This window comes from Aythya ferina, assembly GCF_964211825.1.
Source record: "Aythya ferina genome assembly, chromosome: 6".
Taxonomy (NCBI): Eukaryota; Metazoa; Chordata; class Aves; order Anseriformes; family Anatidae; genus Aythya; species Aythya ferina.
The window spans coordinates 20,365,960-20,386,716 of NC_140303.1; the positions used below are offsets into that span (position 1 = coordinate 20,365,960).

General features: G+C 41.0%; 1 protein-coding gene across 4 annotated transcripts in view; it reads right to left on the bottom strand.

The window, feature by feature from the left end:
* Nucleotides 1–20,757, bottom strand: part of MAP3K20 (mitogen-activated protein kinase kinase kinase 20) — an 86,764-nt gene that overhangs the window by 26,599 nt on the left and 39,408 nt on the right. For all 4 annotated transcript variants that reach the window (XM_084523589.1, XM_084523588.1, XM_084523590.1 and 1 more), the window contains exons 8-10: nucleotides 15,772–15,858; nucleotides 12,112–12,186; nucleotides 6,497–6,603 (exon numbers count right to left, since the gene is read on the bottom strand). In XM_084523589.1, the coding sequence (XP_084379715.1) occupies nucleotides 6,497–6,603; nucleotides 12,112–12,186; nucleotides 15,772–15,858 (269 nt within the window). The remainder of the gene's footprint in view (nucleotides 1–6,496; nucleotides 6,604–12,111; nucleotides 12,187–15,771; nucleotides 15,859–20,757) is intronic.

Here is a 20,757-nt window from a genome sequence, read left to right on the forward strand (position 1 = left end):
GGTCAGTCTGCAAAAACAGTTGCATTCTGAAAAATAATTCCACTGGATAATAAAACTGTGTAATTAAAGAGAAAGCTACCGTACATTGCCCAGTTAATGAGTCTTCATAAATGAAGCAGCTTGAAACATTATACATTGTAGGGCACATGTATTTGTTCACGTCTGTAGCTCTGCAGATTGAGCTTGCTTGCTATCTAGAATAATCTCATTCTGTGACACTGAATAATGTGTATTCTATTGCTAGAAACTATAATGATAAACACTCACAGATTAAAAACAATGGTATTTGTTTGTATGTCTTGAATTGCTACTGATACACTATGTAAGTATCACAGACTGCTTTAATCATTAGAACAGTCATTTGCAGGGTGAGGATGGAAGAAAAATGCAGTTAGTAAATATGACTAAATGCAGACAAATGTGATCTCTCACTGAATTGGAACATCATTACTTCAATAGTCATTTTTTCCTACCATAATAAAAGCGACTTGAGAAAGAGCTCTAAAGAGATTACAGAATACGAACGTAAACATAAGGCAAATCTGCGCAACTTAGTTGTAAGGCAGTGCCCCTTTTTGATTAATAATAAAGATGTTAAGGGTAAGGGTTAGGAAATAAGATACTGGATATTTTAAGGAAAAAATAGAACAGGCACATTAAAACACATTGTTACTATAAACATCAATATCAGTAAATGCTGCTAATAAGACCACGTTAAAGGTAAGATATATGACATTTTGACCCATCACCTCTGCCAGTTGTGGATGGATTCAATGCATTCTGTTTTCATGCCAGCCGGTTAGAGAACATGGAAGAGACTGTCTACTCATCATTTGATATGCATTTTTTGTGCACCTATGTACAAAAAGAACCTTTTTTTTTTTTTTTTTTTTTTTTTTTGGGGTGGGGGGAAAGGGGGGAGACATGACAGGGGAGGTATATTGGTGGGGGTAAAAATGCAACCCAGCCTGTTTCAGCTTTAATTTGCTTTGGGAACTGCAGTATCCCCACGAACGTGCAGTACCTGGGTCACTAATTTGGAGATCCATTGAAAAGGCATAAGTGTAACCTTCACTTTTCCCAACTCCACCCTTCTACAGTTTTCTGATGCCCAGGCTTCATTAGAAGTCCCTATTTCTTGGTAACACATCTCATTCTTTCCCTATTGCTGGTTAAACTATTTATTTGCAAATCCCAATGAGATAAAAAAAATAAATTAATAATATAAAAAAATAAAGCAATGAGTAAACGCACAAATTTTAATATAGAAGTTAAAGCACATTAAACTTGTGCAAGTCTTCTCAGAAATGGTCAGTTTTAGTTTATCCCTTGGGACCACTTTATGTGTACAAGTCCTTAATCTGTTTCATTTTTTTCAAACTGTATTTTTCGCATTCTTTCTATTAATGTAGCTTAGCCTTCCTAAATGGCTCCATACAGATACCGCTTTCACCTCAGGGCAGATTACTATAATTCACATACGAGAGAACCCCTCTTACCCCAGCTTCTGAACAAGTCCCCCACATGACTTGCTCTTCTTTTGTATTCATGTTTTCATTTCAGTTAAATTCAGAAATCATCTTCACTCTCACGCAAATCATGCCCAATCATGAATTCGTATTTCTTCTATCATACCTCCAAGTCATTTATTCGTCCAGAAATAAAATCATAGACTCACAGAATTATCTAGGTTGGAAGAGACCTCAAGATCATCGAGTCCAACCTCTGACCTAACACTAACAAGTCCTCCACTAAACCATATCGCTAAGCTCTACATCTAAACGTCTTTTAAAGACCTCCAGGGATGGTGACTCCACCACTTCCCTGGGCAGCCCATTCCAATGCCTCACAACCCTCTCAGTAAAGAAGTTCTTCCTAATATCCAACCTAAAACACCCCTGGTGCAACTTTAGACCGTTCCCCCTCGTCCTGTCACCAGGCACGTGGGAGAACAGACCAACCCCCACCTCGCTACAGCCTCCTTTAATGTACTTATAAAGAGCGATAAGGTCACCCCTGAGCCTCCTCTTCTCCAGGCTGAACAAGCCCAGCTCCCTCAGCTGCTTGTAGGACTTGTTCTCCAGGACCCTCACCAGCTTCATCACCCTTCTCTGGACTCTTTTGAGCACCTCCATGTCCTTTCTTGTAGTGAGGGGCCCAAAATTGAACACAGTACTCGAGGTGCGGCCTCACCGGAGCAGAGTACAGGGGGACAATCACTTCCCTAGCCCTGCTGGCCACACTGTTTCTTATGCAAGCCAGGATGCTGTTGGCCTTCTTGGCCACCTGAGCACACTGCTGGCTGATATTCAGCGGACTATCCAGCAACAGTATCAACTTACTGAGGGTGCACTCAATCCCCTCATCCAGATCATCGATAAAGATTCTAAACAGGACCAGCCCCAGTACTGAGCCTTGGGGAACACCACTAGTGACCGGCCTCCAGCTGGATTTGACTCCATTCACCACGACTCTTTGGGCCCAGCTATCCAGCCAGTTTTTAACCCAACGAAGCGTACGCCAGTCCAAGCCACGAGCAGATAGTTTCTTGAGGAGAATGCTGTGGGAAACGGTGTCAAAAGCCTTGCTGAAGTCAAGGTAGACCACATCCACCGCCTTTCCCTCATCCACCCAGCGCATCACTTTGTCATAGAAGGAGATCAGGTTCATCAAGCAGGACCTGCCTTTCATAAACCCATGCTGACTGGGCCTGATCACCTGGTTGCCCTTTTTGTGCTGTGTGATGACATTCAAGATAATGTGCTCCGTGAGTTTCCCTGGCACTGAGGTCAAACTGACAGGCCTATAGTTCCCCGGGTCTACCCTCTGGCCCTTCTTGTAGATGGGCATCACATTTGCTAGCTGCCAGTCGACTGGGACCTCCCCTGATAGCCAGGACTGTTGATAAGTGATGGTAAGTGGCTTGGCCAGCTCCTCTGCCAGTTCTCTCAGTACCCTCGGGTGGATCCCATCCGGCCCCATCAACTTGCATATATCCAAGTGCCGTAGCAGGTCGCCAACCATTTCCTCATGTATAGTGAGGGCCACATTCTGCTCCCCATCCCCTCCCACCAGTTCAGGGTACTGGGTATCCAGAGAGCAACTGGTTTTGCCACTAAAGAAAGACTGAGTGGAAAGAAGGCATTGAGCACCTCTGCCTTTCCCTCATCTTTTGTAACTAAGTTCCCCCTTGCATCCAGTAAAGGCTGGAGATTCTCCTTAGTCCTCCATTTAGCATTGATGTATTTGTAAAAACATTTTTTGTTGTCTTTGACGGCAGTAGCCATATTGAGCTCCAGATGAGCTTTGGCCTTTCTAATTTTGTCCCTGCACTGCCTCGCAACATCCTTATAGTCCTCCCAAGTGGCCCACCCTCTTTTCCAAAGATTGTAAACCCTCTTCTTTCTCCTAAGCTCAAGCCACAATTCTCTGTTCAGCCAGGCCGGTCTTCTTCCCTGCCGGCTTGTCTTTGGGCACGTGGGGACAGACTGCTCCTGCGCCATTAAGATTTCCTTCTTGAAGAGCACCCAGCCTTCCTGGACTCCTCTGCCCTTCAGAACCGCCTCCCAAGGGACTCTACCAACCAGTGTCCTGAACAGTTCAAAGTCAGCCCTCTGGAAGTCCAATACAGCAGTTTTACTGGTCCCCTTCCTGTCTTCTCCAAGAACGGAGAACTCTACCATTTCATGGTCACTCTGCTCAAGACAGTTTCCAACCACCACATCTCCCACCAGTCCTTCTCTGTTTGTGAAGAGAAGGTCTAGGGGGGCACCTCCCCTGGTAGGCTCACTGACCAGCTGTGTCAGGAAGCTATCTTCCACGCTCTCCAGAAACCTCCTAGACTGCTTTCTCTGGGCTGCATTGTGCTTCCAGGATATATCTGGGAAGTTGAAGTCCCCCACAAGAACAAGCGCTGACGATTTCGCAACTTTTGTCAGCTGCCCGTAGGACTCCTCATCAGTCTCCTCATCCTGGTTCAGCGGTCAGGGTGCAGAGTAAAGCTCCCCATGGTCAAAACAAAATTTCTGTGTTGGCACCAGCCTCTGAGCCCCTGGAGAGCGCTGTGCCTGGTGTACACCATTGCAGCTGAGCTAGCGCTAGACCGCCGTTAGAGGAGGTGTTCGTATGGGCGGGGGGGAACGCTCTGCCCCCTCTGCTCACCCTAACTGCGCGAACTGCCGCCCTAACTGCCACGCCCCGCCCCGCCCTAACTGCTGCGCCCCGCCCTACCCGCCAGCCCTGGTCACTGCGCTCCTGCTCACTCGCGCTCCCTAGGGGCAGCTTTTGAACGGCCGGGGAGGGGGCGCTGCTGGCTCCGCCTACGCCTCGTTCTCGCCTCGTTCACCTCCCTCACGAGGTCCTGGCGGCTCCCTCGAGTGGGCTCAGTGCCGGAAAAATTAGCCCTGCCTGTCCGATCCCTCGCTCTGCTGCAGAACGCGTCTGCCCCGGAGCCTATCGCCTCGGCAAGTGGCAAAAATGTGCCAAGTTTACCTTTAACAACCTTCCATGGTAAAGAAGTTTTTCCATGACTTGTCAGCCATACCTTTTGTAACAACTTAGATGCATCAAAATAACTTTTGTAAGATTTCTCAATACTTGGGCTACCTTGCTCACACTACAAAAAATAAATCAACTTCGTGAAAAAATAGTTTACCGAATGTTAGCTAGCATGGGTTTTTAATCTGCTATATCGGTGAGATTTCAGTAGATACTCGCTTTTGCCAAAGGAATTTGAATACTTGTTCATCATTAAAATAAATATTTATTTCCACAAACCCACTTTGGCAAGTTTGATTTTACTGTCTGCTTTTGCAGAATGAAGAGGTTAGTCTCCAAAATAGCACAAATAGGAATAGTAATAAATAGCAAAAAAAATGGATTTTCCCTATCTGTGCAAATTTTAAAAGGGAAAATAACAGAAAACCCAAGGAATACAACGCTTGTCTAAGAAACCCCTCACTGGGGGGGGGTTCATCTTTGTACAACTGAAAACGCAGTATGATGCCTGAAGCCTGCAGACGGTGGCCAAGAAACAAGCTTTTACATGCTAGGTACCAAGCCGTGAAATACGGGGGGGGGGGGGAGCGAGGGGGGGGTGTAAGCAGTGTGCAGCAAAAACCACGCCACGGCCGAAACCACTGAGAGCCAAGCGAGGGCTGGCTGAAGGCTAGAGGAAGCACCGACACCGCCCCACCTGGGGACGAGGCGGCGGCGGCGGGCTGGGGCTGCGGGCAGAGGCGCGGGGGCTGCGGGCCAGGCTCCGAGGTGCAAGGGGCCGAGTACCAGGTCACAAGGGGCTGGGCCCCGGGGGCGCAGCGGGCCGCAGGCGCAGGCCGGGCGGCCGCCAGCAGGTGTCGCGCTGCCGCCGCCGGTGCCGGCGGTGCGGGGGCCGCTGCCGAGCGCGGCTCGGCCCGGGCAGGATCCGTCCCAGCGCCCAGCGGCTATTTATACCGCCGCCATGTGACCGGGGAAGCGTCCCGGCTCCAGCTCACTTTTTCCACTCCCCGCAATTAAAAGTGCGCGTCTTGATTTTACTGGGAAGGCCGCGAGGGGAATTTGGGATTCGGGTTTTGTTGCGAGGCTCGTTTCCTTTCTGTCCCTTTCCTCCGGCCGCCCCCTGCTCCGGCCTTCAGGGAAGCTTCAGCTCCCAGCTCACCTGGAGAGAGGCCAAGCTTCTTAATATAGACCGCAGCGCGGTCGCCTGGTAAAAATCTTCTGCCTATGCAGATCTGTTTTCAGTTTGCTTTTCCAAACACAGGGATGTACTGTGAAGCTGCAGGCTTTCCAACTGACAAATATGCATTGGGGACATTTTTTGAAGTTTTGGCACGTATGAGAAATAGGCTGACGCTTTTACTGTAAAACTGGGTCCTGTAATACCATTTTCTCAAATCTCATCTCCATTTAGAATCACTTACGGATATAAATTGCAATCAGCAATAGGTAAAACTATATGCTCAAGCAATTTGCAAAAGCAAGCCTAGCCCGGGCATATGTTTAACTCATGGATACAAAGTCAATACAAGCGAAAGAATGCACAAAATGGCAAATCGGAAGTGAAGACAAATGGAAATTTGATTTGAAAATTTATTCTGTTATGTCTTTTATCTTTATCATTTTTTAATATAAAGATATACCTATCTGCTTTCTGTGAGAATTGCATCAAACAGTACTTATACCTGAGTTGCTTGGCCCTCACACTATTCACTGAGAACACGCAGCTGGTTTTAAGACGTGAATCACAAAACCATAAATAACATGATACCTAAACCAATGTAATAAACATAGTGTTCAGCTAAGTGTATTGGCTCCCAATACAAGTTTCACAGCATTCTGTGCATTCCTGAAAAACAACAAGGTAAATTACATTCTAAAAATATCTAAAGCACAAAGCAGATATTTTTCTACTGATACCTCATCAGAGTCTGATGTCCATCTGCAAAGAGTACAGACTCAGAAAACCACATCATTCCATCTTGGAACGCAGGAAACTTACCTCCACTCTGCCTTGTTATGCAGGAATGAGTTGCACTGGTCTGGAAGGTTGCTGTCATTTGACATGGACTCCAGAATTGAAATGATCTGCTTGAAAGATGGCCTTTTCTGAGGACAAAAGAAAAGTCAGCATTTATGTTACTATGTAAAACCATTCACAAAATTTCTTCAATTGAAAGTCACAGATGGCAAGCAACAGAAATTAGGATGCTGCTTTCTGACACCACATCTACATGAGGACTGTAAAGTTGTAATTTTTGTTTGATTTTGCTATTGTTCTTCCAATTGAAGAAATGGTCAGTTTGGAAAAAGTCACATAAGCCAGCAGGACTCAAGCCTCTGCTTACTCTCCTGTATCCACCAGTAAAACCTTTCGGTACTCCTTGTGGTATCAATAAAAACGTTATTAGTACCGATTTTAATTAATAGCTATAAAGATTTTAGAATAAAAAGAAAGTTTTCATCAAGCTAAGAAGGAAAATACTTCCTGAAAGAGAAGGCTGGACCCATTAGCAACTGGTCATTAGACAGACGACCTTTTACAGGGACTAACCCAAACTCTTTAATGCGTGAACAAGCTATATAGCTGCCCATCACAAATGGGTTCCTGGCTGCGACTTGCAGGGAAGGACACTTTCCAGAAAACCCTCTCACTTAGCTAACCCATGGGTAGGTGGGGAAGAAGTGAAGATCTGGGCTACACAGCAATGCTTTGGATGCCAGCAGAGCTTACACTAACAGTGCCTCAGCTGGTCCTGTGCTGGGCTCATTCACTGAACTTTCTGTCGCCAGGCTCTGCACCCAGCGCCCACCCTGCTGACTGCACAACCACATTGCCACATACAGAGAGCAGTTGCAGCTTCTCTGGATTTTCCTCTTTCCCCTTAGTCCCCCAAAAAAAGCTACTAACTAGCATAATAACTGAAAAAGCCACAGTTAAATGTGTTTCTTCAAGGAGCACTGACTCTGTTAGTCTGTTTGACAGACCCCAGACAAGGTTGAGACAAAAGGTTGAAACAAAATGTAGATACATAATAAGGGGATGATGCACATTCTCTCTGTATCTCGCCTGTAATTATACCATTTCTGCTAAAATTACAGATGCCGCAATTAAAACGTGCATTTTAATTTGGGAGCACAAAAACAATTAGGAACAATGCTGAGGTGTCTCTCCCAGGAAGATCCAAGTGATTTCCACATTATAAAAGAAAGACAATTTCTTTATTTTAAATGTCAAACAGCATGAAAAAGTGTCAAATGCATAACAAAAAAAAAAAAAAAAAAGACAAGCTCTCTTATATTGTAATGCTGCACTATTTGGCTGCAACTGGAGGCTTTGTCTGTCGTTTTTTGGTTCATCTCCATGATTTTAGGCAAATGGGCAGTTGGGTGAGCTAAGCAGCCTTTCTTTGCAGCACCTGCCCCAGTCACTTGCTCTTGCGCAACCTAGCCTCCAGCCCAGTCATCTGTGGAGCAGCAACCTGGGTGCCTCAAGCCACAGGAGCCATGTGGCATGGGAGCAATATGCTCCCAGTGTGGAAGCCCAGCGGGTACCCCTGCCTGTGGAGCTGCACTTACAGAGAGGCTGGGGGAGGCAGCAGCAGCCCCCCTGCATGCACGATGCTGCTGGACTCACCATGGCGAGCAGACCCACTGAATGCACCCTGAGGGGCACGACTCTCCCTGGTCAGGGAGCATGCAGCACCAGGGGGTAATGGGCACAACATTTATGACTAGTGCCAACATGGTTGGACAGGCCTGGTGCAGTTTTGGAGAAGGAGGACACTCAGACAGCCCTCGTGCCCTTCCTGTTGCTACAGCTCCATCTCTTGTAACCACCCGAGTGGGTGCAAAGTGTCGAGGGGATTCCTCCCAAATGCTGAAGAAGCTGTCAGACAGAAGACTGTGGCACATGGTTTGATGAATGACCTGTTGTTATTTTGACTGTTTTCCCCTCACCAACATTTTCTTGTAGGAGGCGAATTGGAGACAGCTTTCAGGTCACGATGCAATGCCCAGTCCCCACAGAAGCCCTGGGGAACTGCTGCTGCTATATACTGTCTGACTGACTAGCCAGTGTGTAATGTACCTTTACTAAACTAATTCTATTTTCAGGGGCAGATGAAGAGCAAATATCGCTTTGTTACATAAATTACAAGATTTTATGGCTTACTTAGGTGTCCTTTACAAAATGGTTCTGTGTGCGTTGCTTGCTTGTTCTCAGGATTATACTAGGAAGAAAGTATTGGGCAGAGCTCACACCAAGTAAGCACAGTCAACACTGCTATCAGGCCTGCCTAGAATAATTGGAGTTGAGATAACAATGACAGAGAACAGCGCTTTTACTAAGGGCAGCTCAAAGCACTGATGGACTGATTTGGGAAGAGCAGCAACATGCACTCTTTGGGTACTACGCAGAGCAGAACCAAGCTGGTATGCAGCAAATATTTACAGGCAAAGGGGCTGTTGTGTTGCTCAACTACAGCTGGAACAAGTGTACAGTCACATAGTACTGACAAAGCTCATTGGCCTGTGTAATTTCCATCAACAGCCACCAGCTATCCTGCCAGCTTACAGATGCCAGATACATAGGTTACAGCTTTCCCTGGAGGTGCAGCTGGCAGGAAGACACAAACCTACATTACTTCGTGTTTTTGTTGGTTTCTTCCCCCAAATGAAACAAATGAAAAATTTAATAAAGCAGTCTAGGTACAGACTGATAACTTGGGTAAAACTGGCGAGAAGTGATTGTTGGGAATCCAAGCTGAGAAGCTTTCTTTAAAAAACAATCTTATTTTCAGTGGGTGGCTGCTTGGCAATTCCTAGAAAGTCAGGCATCTTAAGTGGTTCCTTACAAGAGACTCTCAAAATATCAAGGCATGAGTTGCCTTTGAAAATTGTTTCCCTTCATATCTATGATGTCTCATGCAAAAATTTTTAATGCATTCCCCTTTAGAAATAATTCTGGCTAACATTTTCACTATTGCCTTCCACTCAGTATTTCTTACAAAACAGGTCTGCATAAAACCAAGATATTTAATACATATGGCTTTTCTTTCTTTCTGCTTCTCTATTCACAGATTTGAGTTCCATTAAAATATTCAGTAATTTATAATCATCTTTGATGTTAAAGTGGGGATAAACAGAAGGAACAGATGAAATCAAAAAGAAAGATGCAGTCACCTGCGTTTCCAAAGCAGGAATCCCTAGTAAACGAAGGCATTAGTTATAAGCAACCTTATTTGTACAATTTTCTAATGCCCTAGCAAAAGTAGCTTGTTTGGATTTTAATATTTGGGTAGTTAAGATACTTGTTACCACAGAGACTGTTCTTTAATAACTACTGACTTAAAGTAATTAGTAATTAGCATTTTAGTAAAAAGCTTTGAACCCATACAGGACTGTTTAACTAGCACGGTTTAAACTGAATGAAGACTACCAACACACGTCACCTGTAGCAGTGTACTATGGACATCTTCTTCCAGGCATGAACAAATTCTAATAAATTCAAAGCACAGTTAATAACTGTGTTCTTTCCCATGAGGGATTTATGGTGTGAGCAGTATCTGATACTCCGTCTGCTTTGCAGCAGCATTCCAGGTGTACTCCTTAGGCCCACAGTAAATGCACATCCCTCTTTTCTCAGGGGTAAGTCACCTATAGATACCTGAGGCTTTCTGTGGGCTAGACGCATGCACACAAGCAATTGCTTTTGAGCAGTTGACATCCTTGAACTCACCCTTGCTTGATCTTCAGTAACTTGTTCATGTATCTACTATCCATTTTTCTGAAGCCAGTCCTGGCCAAAGGGAAAGTTGCACAGTGCAGTATTTCAGAGGAGTGTGCTCCATCTTTTGGCTCAAGCAGGCCACACAGCCTTTTTATCAAGGCATTTTGAGAGCTGTAAGTAGTGATCCTTACCCAACATGTGACTGAGTATGTCAGTCACATGCCCAAAATGTGACCAGAGATTACTCCATTTCATTCATGTGAATGAAGCATTTATAATTGCTTAACAAAAGAGAAGCTGAGTGAAAAATGTAGCAAAGAGCAGACTGTCAGAAAAAAATCAGCTAACCCGACATTTACTCTTTACACACATCAGAGAGATCTGGAACAACACCCTCAGAAACTCAGGCCAAACCCAGGTTAACTGCTCAGGCATCCCTGTTTTACAATGTGCAGATCCCTCCCTCTCCTGGAAATACAGCAACAGCATTCTGGAGTCTCACATATCTGGCTGGAGTGATCGAAAGAGTGAGCTGGTCTAGTATGTGCAGTTCAGTCTGCGGCCTTTGGTAGGGAAGCTGATGCTTGGTGGTAGTTATTAGTAAGACATGTAGTTACCACTTGGAAGGGCTCTTCACTAATTACTGACTTAGAACATAAACAGTCCCCTTAACAGATGCAAAGATTCAAAGCATTTTTTCTTCTCCCCTCTGTGGAGAGAAGAAAAAGGGTGATATTAAGGGAACACCATTTAAATAGGCATTAATGTGGAAACTAAGTTGCTGATTGATCTCAGGCTTCCAGATCCATTCTATAGGAAAGTAACTCCTTGCTTCAAGACAAAAAAAAAAAAAAAAAAAAAAAAAAAAAAAAAAGAAGGGAAATCTCCTTTCTTGCACTGCTTTCCTATGACTACTCTCCAGTGATAACATGTTCTGGCTTTAGAGCACCTAAGTGCTGTAATTTATTTTGGTATTAATCTTGCTGGTTCTGAAGTAGTAGTTAACTTTCTCCAGAGTTTAAACAAACAGAGTTCTTCCTGTTGCCTTGACCTGAGAAAAAGAGCATAGTTTCTTATCCTTCCCTCTCTTAACTACCTTCATAGGCAAAAGAAATACCTGATAATATTTGGTAACAAAACTGCTTTGTACCCAGGTTCTTTCCAGCCAGTTCATGCATAACGGAATGGTAGCAGAATCAATTTAAGGAAGGTAATCGTCACGATCTACAAAAGCTTTTACTGAGTAAATATTCTTTAATTTCTCTTTTAGTTTATTCTTACAGGGGCAGGTTAAGCAGTATATTACCGTACTTTTATTATTATAATATTACAGCATAATCATTATAAAACTGAATTCAAAATCTTAAGGGAAAAGACTAGGAAATTTTTAATACTAAATTAGAAGAGTTGTTGCCGTTCCTGTCCATATTCCATGGATTAACTTATTCTTTATACACTTCCAGCACAAGAAAGACATCAAAACTGGAACTTGAAATAGTTATTGCACATGTAATGCTCATGTATATCCAAGAAAAATTGACTATTGAAAGAAAATAGAAAATAATTCTTCACTTGATAAAAAAATGGTGGCATTCTTGCCATCTCACCCTATTTACAATGCCTGTCTTTAGTAGTTAGGTAATTTAGTAAAATTAAGAACTCTTGGCTAAAAGGAAAAGAGAAACATTTAGGTACAAATATATCAGAATATTATATATATATATATTAAAAAAAAAAAAAGACAGCCCAACCTAATCTTTTTGTGAAGAAATGGGTGTACCAACATGGCAACAACTGTTGTAGCTCAGACTTGTCCTCCAAAGAAAGATTTGCTAACATACATAGCAAAACAAGCAGTGGATGACGTTAGACACAAATTAAACTACCTTTGAATCAGCTTCCCAACACTGATGCATCAGTTCTGCAAAACTTCTGGGACAACTGCTTGGAATGGTTAATCTCTAATGGAGATAATAAAAAAAAAAAAAGTAATTAGAAACATTTCCCTTTAAGGTGCTAATAATAGATTTTCTGTAGGAGCAAAGCAGTTAAAATGAGTAAAACACACTCCTCTTTCATTTTAAACACAATATAAAAACTGATGATTGACGTTAAAAAAAAAAAAGAAAGAAAGAAAAAGACCAACACCGGTAAGACATACAATTAATTAGTAGACTTATAAAGAAGGAATGGAACAAATATACCAGTGGAGTTGCTCAAAAAAACTAGGAGACAAGGAAGTAAAAATGAGGCAAACAGATATTAGTACTAAAATATAACAGTCTGTAGAGATAACTACTGCACTGCATTGTCTTACAAAATGCTTGTCAAGATAGGTATAATGTACAGGCTGGCTTAATTCCTTTCTCCCACACAGATGCATAACACCATAATCAGTTTTGATATACCAAGTGGCAGAAATATAGAGTACACTGAGTTAAAAAGAGTTAAGTGAAGCTCTACATGACACAAGAGACGTTTCATGAGCCTGTGGTCAGAACAATTAGTGAGGACATGCAGATCTCAGAGAACACTCACAGAGCACAGTGAACTCATATAAATATTTTCTGATGACTGAAGACAAAGAGTTGCTGGTTATAGCCAGGACAACTGACTACACAGAATTAGAAGCTGGTTTGGTTTCCTTTGCTGAGTTTTAAACTGTGAAAAAAAATTCTTTCACAGTCTTAAATGACATTTAGTTTAAAGAATCTGTCTCCAGATTGGAAAGCCTAAAAGCAAATCTGTATATTCGTGTATATATTCATGAATACAAGCCTCTCCAGTTGCTTATATGAGCATCCCAACGTTACACATATAAGGAGATCCCTTCTGCTCTCGATAAGGCAGCTAATTGACTTCAGATGTTTCATACTAAAGTAAAGAAATATTTAGATAGAAAAAACAGTTCCTCAGTGCAAATTAGTCCAAATATGAGGAATCAAGATAGTAAAAGGTTTCCTTGTCCTGTAGCAGGTAAGAAACAGATATTACAGTCCTGTTTAGACCAACCTGCCAGGAAGACCCTTTGATCTGTCCTACTCTGACATTTCGTATGTAAACCAGAGCAAGTTGTGTCAAATTTTGCACCATTATGTGACTCCAACATGATCTGCAAAGCCTTACAAACCACAGCAGCCAAAGTAAGAGTTAACAAGTTCTGCTGCACAAGCATGTCAATACCATGAAAACTCAAAACAGGAGATAGAGTCTGGGCACTGCAGAAGTATGATTATTTTAATAATGTAATACCTTAAGGTGCAAAGCTTTCCATGCAAGAAATACACAGAAATTTGTACAATGCATAAACAAATTGTACTGCTGCTTGATTTTTGGTTGAGTCATTAACCTAAAAATACACTGGCTAGTCTTGCTACAGTATTTGTCTGTAACCCTCACTGTTCCAGGAGGTGGAAAATAAGTTGCAATCATCATTTACATGTGTCTCCCTTGGGCAGAGTTTTATGCAGTAGTGTAGAGGTAGCAAGTTCCAAAAGTACCAGATAATAATAAAGATGACACTTCTCATTAGCAGTTTATGAGATTATACCTAGTATAATCTGAACTCTCATGTTTTTCTTTTCTGGGTTAAAAAAATATATAATTATATAGAAACTCTAGCAGAATATAAATCACACTGTGAAATAATGTGGAGTGTCAAAAGAGATCCATATAGAGTTGTTAAAATCCACTTTGTTTGCTGGGCTCCAGATTTGCAAAGTGGGATTTTCAACCTCAGCAATTATGTTTTGGCCTCAATCCCACACTGTTTTTAACAAGAGACTTAGAGTGTAAAGAATGAAGGCCTGGCTCAACAGTGACTCAATTCTGTTGTGAACTGGACTCATGAAAGCCCATTAATGTCAATAGATGGAACTGAGAACAGAACCCGGTCCTCATACTTGCTTTGGGACATAGAAACTGGGGAAAAAAAATACAAGCATAACGTATGCCAACTCTTACAAGGCTTATGCTGGGCATGGTCCCTAAATCACGGGCAGAGAAAATAATAACAATGTAAGTAAGTGTTCATGTTTTCAAAGCTTCCTGGAACAATTACAGAGAAGATGGTACCAACTGGCTAGTGGTACCTGGCAGATATACTGCTGGCTTTGAAAATTTCAACCCTTAGGTTTCTCCAGCCATGAGTGTGATAGCTGTCACGTCCACATTTTTCTCATACTATATTTTACACAGTTCCTCACTCTGGAAAACTGTAGAGAAATGTGTGCCATCTTTCACTATATGACTGAATCTCTTTACAACATTCCTAATGCCACTATGTGTCCCTTCCATAAACCTGTACATTTAGAGTAGAATGTAGTACTGTTGATGGAAGTCTTAATGGTTCCACCTTCTTCAAACTGATAGATGAGGCTCTTCCTAAACTAATAGAAAGAGTCTTACTGTGCCTCCTGCTCTGCTACACACTGTTGATGACCACGGACATAATCTTCAGACTGTTAATGTAGCATTTCCAACTAATGAGTATATCACAGTATCACTCACTGGAATTAATCTCAAGCAGAAGAAAAAAAGAGACAAAAAAAGCCACCAACAAAAAATATTAAACTAAGAGGAGGAAACCTAACTCTACTGTTTAACTCTGAAGCATTTTGAGAAACAGTTTATGTAGAATAATAGAAATCTGTATTGTACAGGCACTGCCTCACCATTGTAATGTTTCCCAAGCTTCCGCTGTGTCTAGATAGAGGAGGTTTCATCTTTGTGGAGGATTTCCATGCTTGTCTGTGTGTGGTACAGTCACAACTTTAAATGTTTTTTAAATGTAGTTACTGTCTTTGATATCAAGGGACTATGTGTTCAGATATACGCTCACATGTCCAACTAACTGAAAGCCTCAATTTGTGAGAAGAAGAAAAGCGAGGCTGGGGACACTGTACAAACGGTGTTTACACCACTGAAGTGCTTTTGAAATGGAAAGACTCTGCATGAGGAGGCTTGCAGCTATGCCACAGCCTTGCCGATACCAGTGAGGAGCTCATCTTCAATGTAGTGTTGAACGTAGGTGGCAAAACTGTAATTTCTCTCTTTTTTTAAAACTATTTTTTCTTCTTTTATTTTTGAAATTTTCATCTAAGCGGCAGTTTCTTGTACTATAGTGACTCCTGCTGGGAGAGTTAAGTTGAAGTAGCTGAAGGTCTCTTACAGATATATCAACTCCCGGCCAGTAAAAAGATGTCCTAAACGCAGGAGATGGAGTTAAACTGTTCCCCTACCTTGGACGCAATGGCTTCTTTCATCACTAAGAACAAACCCCTAGGTTTTACAATTGAGACTGAGAAACTAGTACAGTACTTGTACAATTTTTGATCTACAGCATCACGACGTGAAGCTGCAACAATTAGATGTAAAGGGTCCATTCATGAGGAATAACATCACTTTGACCCTTTGTGTTAGCTCCTACTGCTAATCTTTCCATACGCGTGAACTTACTTTCAATTTGAAGAAGATGAAAAAGTCTTTTGCAAAACCCCAATACTGTTTTCTGATCTATGTACCTGAATGTAGAAACGTAGTCTTACCTCGTTTTTTTCCACTACAAGCCAAGCTACTTGTAATCCTTCCAAGCCTTTAAAGGGGACCTCCCTTGTTAGCATCTCCCAGAGAACCTGGAACAGAAAAAAAGAAAAGAATTTTTATTTCTGTACTTTGTATTTAAAATACATTATTAAACCTTGATACAGCACTATTCTGTATCCAATTATCAGGCAACCAGTAACCACTTGCAGGAACTTGGACCAGTGTTTGTGTGCAAGATACTCTGACTAAATTAATTTGGATGTTTTTGCTTTTTCCTCTACAGTACAACCCAGATAAAAAACTGGGTTGTGTGGGGTCTAATGCCTGCAATTTTGTGAGAGCCATGGGAATTGCTTTTTACTTTCTCTGTACACTATGTCACATTTGGCAGTTGAGACTTGGGTAGACAATGAACTCCTCCACTCCTTCTCAGCCCCAAGTAGACACATCCTTGCTTTTCAGTCATTTTGCATTTAAAAATATTTATTTATGATTGCAACTAGTGCTTTTAAATAGTCAGAATCTGATCCATTCAGTATTTTGCTCCTATAAAATGCCTACAAAAACATTAAATATAATATTGCAAGCACAGACGTAATTGTTAATCCCCAAGTATGTGATTATGTTAAACTAAACAATATACAGCCTATTGACAATTATTCTATTCTCTGTCCATATCTTATGGACACACTAATCATAGATACAAAAAAACCCTCCTAATTTCACACGCTTTCAGCATTTTAGTAACACAGCACATGAGAATCTGAGCTGCTCTGTAGAAAAGAGTTTGGCATCACCAAAGAGGCTTGCAGGTCATTGAATCTAACTTGTTTTTCTGCCACAGGGACTACATCTTGGCATTCAATCAAATTAACAGGCACTTTGTACCTTCACTTGTATGTGTCTATTTTTTATCAGAACCTTCATATACTTATCTTGTTACAAATGTCTGCATAGAAACTTTTTCTTCCATTCACATGCCAAACACAACAACAATAAATGACATAATCTATTTAGCATGTGACCAAATGTATTAAGAGCCTTATGCAAGTCTCTACATCCTCACTGGCTGGGTTAGTACCCAGGCTCATTCCAGCTACATCATTTTGAATGGATTCTGGCCAACTATGAAGGTAATTAAAAGAAAAATGAGAGAATATTGGCAGATGCTGCTCAAGCAGAAAAAAATGCACTGAAGCAGAGTTGGGCCTTTAATCAAGTGAACAGGGTACTCCATCAATAGACCTATTTGAATAATTCTGCTTGAGTCGGAAGACTGAATAGTAAAGGTAAATATATCTTGGAAAAATAAGTAAAAGAACAGTTTTCCTGAGAATAAAAAATATATGAGGAAAGCTCTTCATAGACTTATTCATTTCTTCTAAGGAGAATGAATTGGGGCAAACAGGAGAAGAAAAGCACTTTGATTTGTAATTCCAATTCTCACCTCTCTACTGGTTGAGAAGGACATTTAACTGTGAGAGAATGAAATAAGTTAGCAGCCCAAGGTACTTCAGTCAGAAAAGCAGTGTACAAAACCGTTTAAAAACAAAAACCCCTGGACCAAATCAAACATGCAGTGGAGCAGTCTTCCAGAACCAGCTCATTTGAATAATAGGAAACCATGAAGAAGAAACCCAAGTTTGCACATCAGATAGAGCAAGCAGTATCTAAATACTTCTTCCAAGTACAGAACACAATGAAATACACATTAAATGTCTCTGAGAGCCCTGAGCTGGAAAACTCCACTGTTCTATTTGCTTTCAGAAGATTGAATTGTAAGGGTTGTCTAGTTTCATTCATGCACGTAAGTCTGTGCAGAACATTTTGCAACAAATTCCTTTATCATGACACCTCTAGTGTTTATTTCCACTGCCTGTATGGATCACTACTTTCCTAACCAACGCTGACAGCTTAAAATACTTCTATACTGCACACAGTTCGAGAGGAAAACAGCAGTCTTACTAGACATGAAGAATTTTTCTTAATGCTTTATTTATCACTAAAAGGATAGGAAAGTAAAAAAAAATAAAATAAAAATTGGCATGCCAGAAACCCTTGCATTGATTTACACAACTTTAGAGCAACGTTCAAACAACATAAATTTTATATTCAGGCCAAAGGTGTAGAAAAAGATCTTCCTTCCAGTGATGACGTGTCAGTATCTCCAGTTTCATAGGACTGTCAACCTGTCTCATGAATCAGCTACCCTGAATCATAAGCTAAGATGAATGAGAGCATTACTGGTTTTACAAAAACAAAACAAAACAACAAAAACAAAACAACATCAAATGGGTATCTTCTGTATTCCCATTTGCTGCTTCCTGTCCCCAGGGTCATTCAGCAGCAGAAAACGCACCTGAACCTGACTTACCCTGGCCTCTTTATTGCAATATACACTCTGACCATTTTCTGAACTCGGTCCTCAGCTCCTATCATACAGAACCTAATCTATCTTCCTTTTCTAGTATAATTTGAGAGACTGACATGATTCACTTCCACTCCCATCTTCGATGGTGAAGATCACCTGCTTTCCTGATCACATGACATCCCTCTGATGACAGACAGCAGGTGTTCACAGAGAAATAGTGAAGTTAGATACGGTGATGGAAAACAAATCGAGATCATTTGTAGTGGTTTGTAAGCTGTGGCATGTGAAGATGTTAGGATCATCTCTGCATACAGAGAAACAGAGTGAGAGAGAAAGGTATGAATGTTCTTTCCATACATGAAGCTGAGAATAAGAATTAAATGTCTTCAGTTCTGTCAGTTCAGCTGTGCATTTCAATTCTTATCCTGTCATCTATGTGACAACAATCTAGAGAAGAAACGAAAAAAATGCCAACCCCCATGCAAAGCCAACAAAAATTGAAAGTGCCATACAGGACAGGGAACATCCAAATAAGTAGTTCGAGGAAAAACAATAACAAGCATGGAAAACCTTCACTGAAAAAAAAAAAAAAAGAAATGCTTTCTCTTCATAGGAAAGTGTACACAGATGAGGATCAGGAGCCACAGCTATCAGAAGTACAGCATGAGCAGAAAGCGTTGTTCTCTTAGAGGTACTGCCCTTTGCCATGAAAATTAGGTCAGTCTCCTCTGGATTGATCCAAGTGGAAGTTAAAGATCTCATAATTCTTTTCAAAAAAAGAGTAAGGGATAACCCCTGAAGCTGGCCAACATTCCCTCTATAAATAACATATGTCCTCATAGCTAAAGCAATGTATGAACTATTGCTAGGATTGCAACAGCTGCTACATTTAACTCATCTCTATGCTACCAATAGCCAATTAATGCTTTTACTTTTTCATTCTTGTAAGCATTTAAAATTACATTGCGTACTTATACAGGTACACAAACGCACACTACCATCCACTACAAACACTTTTGCCAGGTTAACATGTTCCGAGCATCTATCTTCATGATTTCAGAACAGCTTTTAGAGAGAACACTGTAGTTCCACAGACACTTCCATATCTTGAAGAGAAGCAGAAAATCATTTTTGAGCAACGCAGACAATGATGTGATATCCACACTGTGAGTGAACTTACGGGTTGATCACTTGTGGCACTTGCTCAAGAGTATGGATTTGGAAATGGATTAGAAAAGTGAATCACAGCATGGCTAAAGGAAGTTCAAAATCTGTCTTTGTGGCATAATAAATCTCCTAGAATATTTAGCTTTAGCATTTCCTAGGCTGTACTATGTATTACTTACTGTTTATCTCAAGTAGAATATATGGTACTGTTTATCCACCCAGGAAGAGCATGAGAAGCTAACATGAACATTAGCTACAAATACATATGCAACTGTTTGCAAAGAGGGAAGTTCATTTCAGGTGAGAAGCAAATTGGACTTATGATGTACAGGAAGACTTTGACACTTCACGGGAAAAGTGCTCTCAGACTTGAGCAGAATATTTAAAATCACAGATTAGTTTGTAGAAAGAAAAGCCAGCCAGGAAAGGAAAAAAAAAAAAAAAAGATAATAAATTAAAGAAACTTATAGGAATGGTAACAAATACCATGAACAAAATATCTATTCCTAGCATCTTATTAGTTTACATTTGAAATGATTCTGTTCTTTGTTAACAAGCCTTTAACTGAAGAAATGCAGATTTGTCTCTCTAGCACAAAAGCTGCTGGCAAGTGTTACACTTTGAAAAAGGATTCTTTAAATGTTGTTTTTACAGATGATAATCATTTGACAAGACAAAAATACCCCTTCTAAGATTTTTTTTGTTTTCAGTCTCCTAACTAATTCTTTGATAATCCAACACTTATAACAGGGAGACTCCAACTTTCAAAGTTATATTCTGACAATTTCCTGCTTTCTGACAACTCCATTATGTCAGTAATTTCATCAACTGAGAACTTGGGCCACTGCCATTCTTCATTTCTACCCCTGAATCTCCTCTGAAAACAATGGTGTTCCAAGACATAGCATTGGAGTTATAAAATGATTTCTAAGTGTTTATGAATTCATAAGCTTTTACCCACAGTAGAGCACATTAGCTCAAAAACAGTATGTTAAAAAATGTGGGTCAAATATTATTAGGCATACTGAGGTAGCACTATACACCCATAACCACATTAAAATATTCTAGTAACACTAAACTGGTTTCATACTGAGAGCAGTTCAGTTTTAGCTTCAAGCACAGAAGTGTCAAAGGAGCTTTACTTTTTGGATGTAAAGTAAACTCTGTGTGACATACTGTTCCCACAGATCTGGTAATACTTGATATGATAGAATATTAAACAATTTCTTACCTTCTCCCACTCCTAGAATGTTACTTGAAGTCAATTCACACCAAGATGACTATGTGAGCAGTCTTGAACTGTAAGACCTTTTCTGGAATTTCTCCTCTAACATTTTTTCTTTGTTTTGGAATTGGAATGTTTCCCTTCAGTGGATAATATATGATTGCTTCCAGTAACAGTTCACATTAACATTTACATTTGTTAGCTTATGTTCTATTACTGTTTGTG